Source organism: Canis lupus, chromosome 32 (assembly GCF_011100685.1).
Source record: "Canis lupus familiaris isolate Mischka breed German Shepherd chromosome 32, alternate assembly UU_Cfam_GSD_1.0, whole genome shotgun sequence".
Taxonomy (NCBI): domain Eukaryota; kingdom Metazoa; phylum Chordata; class Mammalia; order Carnivora; family Canidae; genus Canis; species Canis lupus.
Genome location: NC_049253.1, coordinates 9,940,373 through 9,953,765, shown reverse-complemented (window position 1 = coordinate 9,953,765; position 13,393 = coordinate 9,940,373). Strand labels below are relative to the sequence as shown.

General features: G+C 39.5%; 1 protein-coding gene across 4 annotated transcripts in view; it reads right to left on the bottom strand.

Moving 5' to 3' along the window:
* Positions 1 to 13,393, bottom strand: part of CFI (complement factor I) — a 59,619-nt gene that overhangs the window by 991 nt on the left and 45,235 nt on the right. For all 4 annotated transcript variants that reach the window (XM_038581907.1, XM_038581904.1, XM_038581905.1 and 1 more), the window contains 4 exons: positions 13,260 to 13,363; positions 12,794 to 12,897; positions 5,227 to 5,504; positions 1,381 to 1,485 (listed from right to left, as the gene is read on the bottom strand). In XM_038581907.1, the coding sequence (XP_038437835.1) occupies positions 1,381 to 1,485; positions 5,227 to 5,504; positions 12,794 to 12,897; positions 13,260 to 13,363 (591 nt within the window). The remainder of the gene's footprint in view (positions 1 to 1,380; positions 1,486 to 5,226; positions 5,505 to 12,793; positions 12,898 to 13,259; positions 13,364 to 13,393) is intronic.

Genomic DNA, 13,393 nt, shown 5'->3' with positions numbered 1-13,393 from the left:
TTCTTTTCACTTTTAAGACTTTCTAAGGTTTTTAAATCACGGATCCCAAAAGCTATAGGATGTCAATAACATTGCCTTTTTCTGTAATACACTATTTTTATAAGTGGTTTTAATAAAGTATCATATATGCATTACCCTGGCTGGTTCCCTGCCTTAGCATCACCGCCAATAGTAGGAACTGTGGTAGCTTGTGTCAAAGATGTGGGAAACAAAGGCAAACGAAATGTAGTTTCAATTAAAATCACCTTACAGCTTGCAAGACCCTCATAGGTCCCTGAAACATGCAGAGTGTGACCCTCCTCAAGGAACTCGTGGCTGCCTTAGTGCCTTCACGCTTAAAAGTAACCTTATCTTGGCATAGCTGGCCCCTTGAGGTCCTGAAATCCTTGCTTTCAGAGTTGTGCTATCCCTCACCCCCATGAATTAAAAGAGTATACAATCAATCACTCCTCACAATCCCAGTACTTTGTGCCCACAGGTCCGGTCCAGAGAGTATAGAAGGGGTTATAAGATGTAGGCAAGAGATACAGGGGGCCTTTAACTCCCCTGATGGGCTCTGCTGTTCCCTGCAGGTGGAGAGGCTGAGATCCAGTGGAGCAGAACAAGAGATAAGGGAACAGACCAAGTTGGTAGAAGAATATCAAGGCCATGGGCTTCCCATTGACAGTTCTCAATAAAAGACTGCCACTAAAAGCCCTAGGTGGCAACTCATTCAGGACCTCTCTGCTTCTAGAGAGCTTTTTTCTTTCCTTTCTGCTCTCACTTTCACTTAATAAACTTTTATTTCCCTTTACTCTTTTGTGTTGGGGAGATTCATCCTTCCACTCCATGAGACAAGCACCCTGCAACTCTGTATCACTAGCAGTCAGTGGCAGGTATTATAAAAAGTGCAATGGGATTTCTGAGGAGGGAGGATTTACTCCTGACTGGACACATCTGAAATGAGACTGTTCAGAATTTTATTTAGAACAAGTTTGAGTTTTGATCCTGGATATGCCACTTCTTGTCTGTAGGACTTTGGGCAAACTATGTAACTGCTGTGCATCTGTTTCCTCATTTATTAAGACCTTGGATTTTGCAGATGGGGAACCCTGCTCCAGGTCACATGAGTAGTAATTGGTAAAAACGGGGATGTAAACCCCGGGCAGTCTGTTCCAGAGTCCATGCTCTTGGTCACCTTGCTATATGCCATACGGTGTCATAAGATTTTTCCTTTTAGTGTTAGCTTAAGGGAATTTGAACTAGGGGCCAGGGAAGCACCAGCCAGAAGGTCCAATGAAAGGGCCCAGGGCCCAGAGCAAGTGGATGGATTTAGAGAGGAGGAGAGATGTTTGGTCGGGGGTAGGTGTAAATAGCTTAGAGAAGCTACTTGGGACTTACCTGCACACACCATTTCTTTTTCAAAGTAGCGACCTGGGTAAAACTTGGAGCAGTTGTCTATTAGCTTAACGTCACCCCACTTAAGTACATAAACTTTTTGGTTGTCTAAACAAAGTGAGAGAACAAATAGACATTTAGAAGTCACAAATGAGAAATCTAAATAAATACTTATTCTCATAATTTGGTAAACCATGAGGAATATAGAAGATTACATATATTCCTTAACACATATATAAACTTTTGAGGAGAATTCATTAACGTATTTAATCCTATGCTGCTCCTCTGCCCTGTTTCTATAATTGCCCTTCTAAAAATAGTTAAGGGGCATTATTGAACACATGCTGGAGTCATTCTTATTTCACAAAGCCCTGGGTGCTCTGAGATGAATAAGATAAACTCCTTCCCCTAAAATTGCTAAGTCCAGTCGGGGAGCTAGACTGATCCAGTGACTGTGGATCCAGTCAGTGATTAGCATTTTCTTACATGAATAGGTCCTATCATTTAACAGTCACAGATTTCCTTGACAGTGCTTGTTAGAGTGAAAACAACCTTTTGACATAAGAATGAATGTAAGTCAAATGACTTACCCCCTCACTTAATGAATAAACTATTGGGGGACAGAGGCTTCTGGTTATCTTTTTTTTTTTTTTTAAGATTTTATTCAGAGAGACAGAAAGAGAGGCAGAGGCAGAGGCAGAGGCAGAAGGAAAACCAGGCTTCTGCAGGAACCCTGATGCAGGACTCCATCCCAGGACCCCGGGGATCACCACTTGAGCCCCAAGACCCCGGGATCACGTCCTGAGCCAAAGGCAGATGCTCAACCACTGAGCCACCCAGGTACCCTGGCTTCTGGTTATCTTGAGAGGACACCTCCATGACCCTAACACTGTAGGGAGCATGTAGTATACTATAAAACTAATATTTTCTTCTGAAAAGCAGGGGGGAGACAAAAATCCACCAAAGTAAAGGACAAATTAGGATATTTTCTTTTTTTTCCTTCAACTCTTACTTCAAGTTAGTTTTAAAATGCTATCTTCTTCAGGTTAAGAGTTTTTTTTTTTTTAATTAGTGATTTATTATTTCTTCCAACTCAGGAAAAGCCTTTAAAAACTGGGAATTCCTATACTATGTGAACAATTTTTAATGGCTCAGGAGATTATTCCCTCCCCTGAACTCTTGTTTTGTATACTCCCTTTTTTCTTTTTTAGAGGGAGAGTGAGAGTGGGGAGGGGCGTAGGGAGAAAGAGAAAGAGAATCTCAAGCAAGCTCCATGCTCAGCAAGGAGTCTGATGCAGGGCTTGATCTCACAATCCTGAGATCATGACCTGAGCCAAAATCAAGAGTTGGATGCTTAACTGACTGAGCCACTCAGGCATTCTATTGCTTTATATACTCCTTGGGGCACCTGTCACATTCTGCTATCCGATGGTGGCATTCACATCTGATGGCTTCTCTGTACTGTAAGTCCCTTGAGTGCTGGTCTTGTCTCTCAATCTGTAGCCTCTGTACTCTTTGTTGACTTGGTCCATATTTTTCATCAGTGAAATCCTAATACATTAGCATTACTATCTTGCAGGTATGATAAGGGCTCAAAAATGTGTTAAATTGTTTGATTGATAAGTAAAACAATGCATAAGAACATACCTACCAGTTTATAGGAAATACATGGAATAGAAGAATGTGCAAAATGCCACATCAAAGATACAATCAGCCAGATTCAAGGTGTGAAAATTCCAAAATAAGAACGACTCAGTTTCTTTAATAAATAACATTTTAAATAAAAGGAAGAGGGTAACTGTTCTAGAGTAAAAGAGATTTAAGAAAAATAGCCACCAAATGCAATGTGCAGACTTTGGATCCCAAGGAAATAATTCTGATTGTTAAAATAGTTTGTAAATAATTGAGAAATATTAAACATGGAATGGTTATTAGATGATATTATGGGATCATTTTCATTTTGTTAGATATGGATGATGTTGTGTTTTTGTTTTTATTTTTGTTTCTTTAAGTCCTTACCTGGTAAATGTATCTACTGGAATATTCATGGGTAAAATTACATTATATCTGGGTTTGATTTAATATGCTTCAGGAAAAAATAACTGTGTGTGGTGGGTGGGTGGGAGGAGTATGTTCAATAGCTCCCAAGTGTCCTTCAGATCCATTCTCTCCCCTTTGATGCCCTACCCTTTGCCTAAAGAGCCTGATCTAAGGGACCACCTCAACAGGAATCTCTTAGCCTCTGGTTTTCTTTTCTTTTCTTTTTTTTTTTTAAGATTTTATTTATTTATTCATGAGAGACACAGAGAGAGAGGCAGAGACACAGGCAGAGGGAGAAGCAGGCTCCATGCAGGGAGCACTATGTGGGACTCCATCCCAAGTCTCCAGGATCACGCCCTGGGCGGAAGGCAGATGCTCAACCGCTGAGCCACCCAGGTGTCCCTAGCCTCTGCTTTTCAACATAAAGGAAGGAAGGGAAGATAAGGAGAGAAGATAAAGAGATTGGGGTTGGCTATAACCTTCTATCCAAAATCACTGCTTCTCTTAATGCAGCCTGCTCAACCTGATACTCTTTCTCGTGGTAACTTCTTCCTCTCACATCTTTAGATCTAAGAGAAGCTGTTCTGGTACTGTTCATTCCAGGTTGCTGCCTAGCCCTTGTAGTTCCCCAAACCCCTATCCACATCCTTGTAATTAATCCCTTTATAAGTAGCCCTTCCTATTTATCTATTAAGCTTGTGAATAATTCTGAGAGATAAAACAAGACTGGTAGAGGGTTGATAACTGGAAACTGAGTGACAAGTAAATAGGCTTATTGTATATACTTAATCTCTACTCTTGTACTCGTAAATGTATATAATAAAAGTTTTTTAAGGAACAAATGTTAGGACATAATGCCTTCTGAATAAATTAATTACTAATAACATTTAGTCTTGGGTATTATATGTTAATTTATACACATATTTGGAACTTTTCAATGTAACAATTATAAACATTGTAGTGGAGTATGAGTCTATAAGACATGTAGTGAAGTTATTTACAAAGAGATGTAGGAGGTCAAAAGGAAGCTAAATTTCAAAGCTAACTCTTCAAGATAAAGGTAAAAACACTGGCTAATTCTAATTTAACTTCTAATTTAGCCAGTTTTTCTAAGTGTCTACATCACTTATTCACACAAATGTTCACCTCAAGTCTTCTTAGAAGCTCAACAAATAATTATTTATTTATTTATTTATTTATTTTTTACTTTTTATGGGACGCAATGGTGGGGCAAGGAGAATGAGGAAGTGAAGGAGAAAGCAGAGGGTTGTGGGATTACTGATTCACCTATACTGAGACTATTCCTTTGAAAACCATTTTATCTTCCATCCATGTCTCTCTAACAAATCCAGAAAGTCCATGCTGTATATGTCCCCCTGTCACTCTACTTTTTTTTTTTTAAATGGTTACCCCTCAATGTATACTTCAAGATCACAGAGTGTAGATGTCCTTTGAAACTCTGGATCAGGATCAGCTACATAATTTTCAGGGCCCAGTAAAAAACAAACAAACAAACAAACAAAAAACAAACAAAAAACAAACAAAAAACACGTGAGGTGGGGGCCGCTGCAAAAATTATTAAGAATTCAATGATGATGACAGCATAGCAGTACACTAAGCATGGGGCCTTTGGAGCCTGGGATGCTGGACAACTGCACAAGTCTCACTCCCATGAAGCCAGTCTTGACTCCTCATTTTTCTGGAGTTATGCTATGTTTTTCCCAGAGTACTAGGAAATTAGCTCTATCCATTTCTATTCCCCTGGAATAGAACCCCTGGATTCTGATTAACAAATTTTAAAACATATACCTTTTTCTCGACCCCAGCCAGAAACAGTGCATCTGTCATTAGGTTGGAATAGATATGAAGACCAGGGGACACAGGCAGGGATGGAATGAGGCAGCGAACATTCTTTTTGGTTTGAGCGTTTTCTCAATTCAATCAAAGCTATGTCATTTTCATAGGTGGCTCCGCTGTAATTTTCATGAACAATAATTTGTTTTGCGAGCTGAACAACTGTATCATTGTCAGGTCTTAACGAACTTAGAAATGATGTCCATATTTGGTACTGGTAAATTCTACTGACACTATAATAGAAAGGAAAGGGAGATAAGTTATATTGAGGGAAAAAAACAACTAAAACATGAACATTTGATGCTTCGTCTTTATATTCTCTGTTTTAAAGGACTTTCTTCCTTTTTCCAGATTCTTTTTTAATCCTTGCTGTTATGAGGCAGTGTGATTAAATTTATGGGGTAGAATGTTAGTGGCCAAATAAAGAGAGGAATAACCCATCTAACTGCTCAATATAAGGGCCATAAAGAACGCACTAACAGTTGCCCAGAAGTGGAATGAGTTGGCTACCTCTGGAGAGCACCATCACTGAAGGTGTTCAAGCAGAGATCAGAAAGCATGTAGCCAGGAATGTGGTTGAGGAAATGGGGAATCAGGGCACACATTCTCATTACTTTGCCAACCCCAGAGGTTCTCAAGGTGAAGACTATAGCAGTCATTATCCTGCATTTAAGACTTAAGACTGTGTTTAAGACTGTTCATCTTAACATTGTATTGTATTCTATTTATTTGTCAGAAGCCTTTCTTCCTGTTGAATTGTGCTAGTTGAAGTCAAAGGATGAGGTCTGATTCATCTGTACTTAGATCCCTTCATCTGGTATTGTACCTGGAATATATTCGCTCTTCTTTTTTTTTCGCTTTTCTAAATTTAGTTGAAATTAGCTAAATGCTGCTTGTTCTATGCTTCACTCAATTTTCATACCAATTTTTACCTCATGTTTTCAGCAAATTGGCATTACCATCATTTTCTCAGGTAATCACCTAACAGCTAAACGGTGATGTTCTAGGAACTAAGGAGGTGTGCAGGATGCTTTAATTTATGCTTAATATTCCAAGAATGCTATGCCTCATATTAATTTTGGTTGCTTTTTAGGATCATAGGTCCTGAATATTGTTTAAAGTTTAGTCCTGTTTATTCATTCAATTTACTCAACAAATACTTAGTATGCACCTACTATTACCAGTCACTGTGCTAGCCACTGGGATACAGAAATGAGCAAAATCAGAAACAGTTCCTGCCTTCATGGAGCTCAGGATCTAGGGAAAGATGTGGTATTAAATGGATAATGGGGATAATGAAGATATGTATTCTACTGTGTAAAGTGAGAGAAATGAACAACACATGGAATTCTGAGAATTTATCAAGAAGGCTTTGACTTAAGGGAATCATGGAAGATTCTCTGGGGAAGTGAAGATTGAGTTGAGATCTGAATAAAGAATAGCACTAACTAGAGAAACAGGGTAGGAAAAATCATTTCAGGCATTAGAAGTAACACCTGAAGATCTCTCTGCAACAGGGAGCAAGGTGCATATGAGTAGTTGAAAGAAGTTCAGAGCAGGTAGAGCAGACAGAGAGTTGAAGCTGTGGGGCAAGATGAAACTGGCAAAAGTAAGTAGAGGTCAGATCACATGGAGCCTACTGGGCCATGTTAAAAATGTTGTTTAGATACTCTAGCAGCAAATGAGCCTGGCAAAACCAATGTCTGACATTTTCAGCCTCTCTAGTGGAGAAGTGGGCCCTGCATCCCACCAAAATTCATGAGAATAAGAATTAAAAAAGTAGAAGCAACGTAGATTAAGACTACTGATAGTGGTGGTCCACGATGGGAGTGTTGGAACACCCTGAACTCGCCTTATTCCATGGACACACCAAATCTAAACTACATATAGAGCAATACCTCCTGAAGAACAGAAGGCTAATCAAACAGCTTGTGCACAATAAACAACAAAGGGACTGCATAGAGAAAGGTAGGAGAGACAGAGATATGGTAATGATGGCAACTCCACATCTGATTCAATGACCTGCAGTAGGAAGGAATATCCCTAAGGGGTTCATGTGTAGATTCGCCTGGCCTGGAGGAAAAATAAAATCACCAGTGTAAAGGGCAACTACACTATAAATGAAAGAAATTAAATTTTGAGCCCTAGAGAGTCTGCCAAATGGTGGAAGAACTGCTGGAACTTTCTTTTTTTTTTAAGATTTATTTATTCATTTATTTATGATAGACATAGAGAAAGAGAGAGAGAGAGAGAGGCAGAGACACAGGAGGAGAGAGAAGCAGGCTCCATGCCAGGAGCCCGACATGGGACTTGATTCCGGGACTCCAGGATCATGCCCTGGGCCAAAGACAGGCACTAAACCACTGAGCCACCCAGGGATCCCCTGCTGGAACTTTCTTGGGGAGTTGAAGGTGCTGGTGAGTGCCATTGTCTATGTTCTCCTTCCACCTTGATAACACAGATGGGAAAACGGCCTAGACACTCTAGCTGGTCTACAGCCTCAGTGACCCCAGATTCCTAGACTAAATAGCTCCAGCCATCCCTTTTAGGTGGGCTCCTACCTTCATCCATCCCAGCACCAGCTGTCTTGGTGAGACTGCCCCAATGCAGCACACCCCCAGCCACCACCACTTGTGCTTGCTATATCTCCAGCCATCACACCAAAGTGGCCAGGTAGAAAGTAATCCAGGACTTTCTGGGCTGCATCTGCTTCAACTCCAGCCATCCTACCAGGAAAGCCCCTATGTGGAGTGCCCCAGCCTGTTTGCCCCAGCTCCAGTTATCCTGCCATGGTGGCCCTGGTGCAGAGCACCCTGGAACCTGCCAACCCATGCCTGCCCCAGCTCCCGCCATCCAGCCAGGTGGTTTGAGCATAGAGCCCCCTGGGACTCCCAGGTCCATGCTCACTCCAGCTCCAGCGTCCATGTAGAATGGCTCCAGTGTAGCATGCCCTAAGACCCCTTGGCCCATACCTGCTCTGGCTTTAGCCAGTCAACCAAACCCACCAGGTCATATAATCTACACATGGAAGCACCTACACAAGACCACTCCTTCAAGACTGGGAAAAGCAGCTGTTCTGCCTAGTACCCAGAAACAGATAAAGTCAAACAAAATCAGGAGACAGAGAAATATGGTTCAAATAAAAGAACAAACAAGATAAAACCAGGGATTAAAAAAAAACCCTAATGAAATGGAAGTAAGTAACTTACCTGATAAAGAGGTCAAAGTAATGGTCATAAAGATGCTCATTGAACTTGGGAGAAGAATGGAGGAAACACAGTAAAAACTTCAACAAAGAATTGAAAGAACCAAAGAGAAATCACAGAGCTGAAGAATACAATAACTGAACTAAAAGATACTCTAGAGGAAATCAATAGCAGATTAGATGATACATAAGAACAGATCAGTGATCTGGAAGACAGAAGAGTGGAAATCACCCAAGCAGAACAGTAAAAAGAAAAATAATTTCTTTTTTTTATTTTTGAAAAATAATTTTAGTATGCTAACATCGAGTATGCTAACATTCACATTATAGGGGTCCACAAAGAGAAGAGAAATAGAGATGGGCAAAAAACTTATTTGAAGAAATAATGCTTAAAATTTTATTAACCTGGGGAAGGAAACAGACATCTAGGACCAGGAAACACAGAGAGTCCCAAAACAAGATGAACCCAAAGAGATCCATAACAAGGCACATTATAATTACCATGGAAAAAGTTAAAAAGAAAATCTTTTTTTTAATTTTTATTTATTTATTTATTTTTATTTATGATAGTCACACAGAGAGAGAGAGAGGCAGAGACACAGGCAGAGGGAGAAGCAGGCTCCATGCACCGGGAGCCTGACGTGGGATTCGATCCCGGGTCTCCAGGATCGCGCCTGGGCTAAAGGCAGGCGCCAAACCGCTGGCTATCCAGGGATTTTTTTTTTATTTACTTAGAGAAAATCTTAAAAGCAGCAGAGAAAAACAAATAATTACAAACAAGGGAAACCTCATAAGGTGATGAGCTAATTTTTCAGCAGAAACTTTTCTGGTCAAAAGAGAGTGGCAGGGTATATTTAAAGTGCTGAAGAAGAAAAACTCATAACCAAGAATACACTATTTGGCAGGGTTGAAAAAGAGATAAAGAATTTCCCAGACAAGCAAAAGCTGAATTTCATCGCCACGAGACTGGCCTTACAAAAAAAAAAAAAAAAAAAAAGTCTAAAGGGAAAGCCATAATTAGAAATAAGAAAATATATGAAAGAAAAAAATCTTACTGATACAGGTAAACATATAATAAGGCAGTAAAGTAATTTGGCTACTTTCAAAGTTAATATGAAGATTAAAAGACAAATAGTAAAATCAACTATAACTAAAATAAGCAGTTGAAGGATACACATAATAAAAAGATGTAAAATAAGACATCAAAAACTTAAAATATGAGGAAAGGAATAAAAAATGTAGTGCTTTTAGAATGTGTTCAAATTTAAGTAACTGTCAGCCATATATATATATATATATACACACACACACACACATATATATACACACGCACACAAATGGAGAGAGGGGGGAGAGAGGGAGAGAGAGAAAGAGAGAGATAGAAAGACTGCTATATAGATAGGTAGGTCAATATATATGAGCCTTATGGTGAGCACAAACAAAAAACCTGCAATAGATATACAAAAAATAAAGAAAAAGAACCCAAAATAAAACTAAAGGAAACCATCAGGCCACAATGGAAGAGATGAAGAGAGTAAGAACAGAACAGAAAAACCATAAGAATAACCAACAAACAATGAACAAAATGGCAATAAGTACATGTCTATCAATAATTACATGTAAGTGAATTAAATGCATCAGTTGAAAGATAGAGTGGCTAAATGGGTAGAAAATAAGACTCATCTATGTGCTGCCTATAAGAGATTCATTTCAGATCTAAAGACATGCACAGACAGAATGTAAGGGGATGGAAAAAGATGTTTCATGCAAATGGAAACAAAAGGATAGCTGGCATAGCAATACTTAAAACAGACAAAATAGACTTTAAACCAAAGACTAACAAAAGACAAAGAAGAGCATTACATAATGATAGAGTAAATCCAAGAAGAGGATATAACATTCCTAAAGATTTAGGCACCCAATTTAGGAGCACCTAGATATATAAAGCAAGTATTAACAGACATAAAGAAAGATATAGTAAGTAACACAATAACAGTAGGGGACTTTAATATATCATTTACATCAATGGATAGACATCCAGACAGAAAATTAATAAGGAAACATTGGCATTAAGTGGTGCATTAAACCAGATGGACTTAATAGATATATACAAATATTTCATCCCAAAACTATGGGATACACAATCTTTTCAAGCACACAGGAATGTTCTCCAGAGTACATCATGAGAGAGAGAGAGAGCACACAAGCAGGACAGAGGGATAGAGGGAGAAGGAGAAGCAGGCTCCCTGCTCAGCAGGGGGCCTGATGACCAACTCCATCCCAGGACCCTGGGATCATGACCTGAGCTGAGGGCAGATACTTAACTGCTCAAAGCTCCACACTAATTGTCTCATATGCTGCTCCAGCACTGGCTTGCTCATTTTCTGCATGTGTGCATCATTGACATCTCTTCTTATTCACATAAGGAGACCAATCATATAGGATTAGCTCCACATATGACCTTATTTAAACTTAATTCCCTCTTTAAAGACTATCTTGAGGACACCCGTGTGGCTCAGCTGGTTAAGTATCTGCCCTTGGCTCAGGTTATGATCCCAGGGTCCTGGGATGGAGTTGGGCATCGGGCTCCCTGCTGAGGGAGCCCTTCTCCTTCTCCCTCTATCCCTCTGCCCTGCTTGTACGTGATGTCTCTCTCTCTCAAATAAATAAATAAAATATTTATTTAAAAAGACTATCTCCAAATCTAGTCATGTTGGGGATTAGGTCTTCAACGTGTAATTTTAGGGGGACACAATTCAATCCATAACAGTGGCTGAAGGACAATATACAAAATGTGTTGAAAACAACCTAAGGTCAGCTAGAGGACAGAGTTTGGATTTCCAGCCTCAGTTCTGATTTTAGAATGAATGAAACATCATTTACTGAGTGCCTCTTACAGACCAGATAGTGTATGTGGCACTTTCATATATGTTATTTTGTTTTAATATTCTTGACAGCCCTAAGAGGTAAATATTATTCTTCCCATTTTGTGGATTACCCAACTGAGACTGAGAAGTTACATAACCGGGCTAAAGTTACACTCCTAGTCAGCTGCAGAAACATAATTATCAGTACCATCTGACAACATACAAAGTTTTTACGATATTATTGCCAATGATAAGCATGCCTATCTATGCTGTATGTTACATCTCCTTGGCTTATTTACTTTATAACCAGAAGTTTGTATTTCTTGATCTTCTTCATCTATTTTGCTTACTTCCCAACTCTTCCCCTTTCTGGTAACCAAGTTTGCTTCTTGTACCTATGAATGTGTTTCTGTTTTGTTCATTCGTTTTGTGTTTTAGATTCCACATATAAGTGAAATCATATAGCATTTGTCTTTCCCTGTCTGACTTATTTTACCTAGCATAGTACTCTCTAGATCCATCCATGTTGTTGCTAATGACAAGATCTCATTCTTTTTTTATGGTTAAGTAATATCCTATTGTATACATACATCTTTATCCATTTATGTATACATAGACACCTTTAAATTCGTTTTCATTTTCTTTGGGTAAATACTGGAAGCAGAAGAGCTAGATTGCATAGTGGTTCTATTTTTTAATTTTTTGAGGAACCTCCATACTGTACATCATGTGTTAGTCCACAAAAGATATTTAACCAACTGAGCCACACAGGTGTCCTGGAGATAGTCTTTAAAGAGGTAATTAAGTTTAAGTAAGGTCATAAGTGGAGCTCTCATCCCATATGATTGGTCTCTTTATGAGAATAAGAAGAGATGTCAGTGATGCACACATGCAGAAAATGAGCAAGCCAGTCTGGAACAGCATGTGAGACAATTAGTGCAGAACTTTGAACAGTTCCTTTACTGTCTGGAACACATATCAAATACATTTAAGGGTACATGGAAGGGGCAAAAAAGATGTATACATTTGAAGCCTTTAAACGCATGCAGCTCTTTAAACAACATCCTTGTTGAAGTGAGGTGAGAAATGCCAAGTTAGTATTACCTCTTTATAAACCTTTCAGTCATAAACTCTTCTCGACAATTTGGTGTAACTCTACAAAACATAGGTAGTATCTACTTCCCATCATGCAAATGAGCCAAAAAACATGCCTTGGTACCTATGGGTTTGATCTGACCTTGCCATCTGGGATCATAATTTGGTCTGGGGGGAAGAACACAGTAGGTTCTGGGACAATGGCCTCTGGGGTTCCGATCATGAATATTGGAGGGGATTTAGCTGTTAATAGAGTGGAATTTGTCACATGTTTTTATCTATCATCTGCCAAAATCTCTATTACCCACTTTGATTATTTCAGGGAATCCAAAATCTGTTTGGAGACATTTTTTACCTGACACAGTGTGCAGCAGTTAGAATCCAACACCCTCCGATATAAATTCCTCCACATTTGATTTTCTCATTTTCCTTAATTGCCACCTGCCACGGGAAGTCTCCCTGTAAGAGACATTAGTGTGGTTACTGCCATTCTACCAAACAGTGATAGACAGATGGCCCTAAGATAAGTCCTTTGCAAGAGTCCCAGTTTCTTTTTTTTTTTTTTTTTAAATTTTTTATTCATTTATGATAGTCACAGAGAGAGCGAGAGAGAGAGGCAGAGAGAGAAGCAGGCTCCATGCACCGGGAGCCTGATGTGGGATTCGATCCCGGATCTCCAGGATCGCGCCCTCGGCCAAAGGCAGGCGCCAAACCGCTGCGCCACCCAGGGATCCCGAGTCCCAGTTTCTTAACATTACATATCTTCCCCACCTTTCTTTGTTTTTCAAACTTGGACTGCTCCTGGGAAGTAACAGTTTTACCATTACTGCTGCCTTTCCTCCCACGACTCGTTTCCTTCGACTGAGCACGTTGTTTGTAACTCCACAGAATAGTTTAGGGAGAAGTGACTTTATCCGTTTTCTTTCTTCAAGAAAGAGAGAGATTGTATCATTAT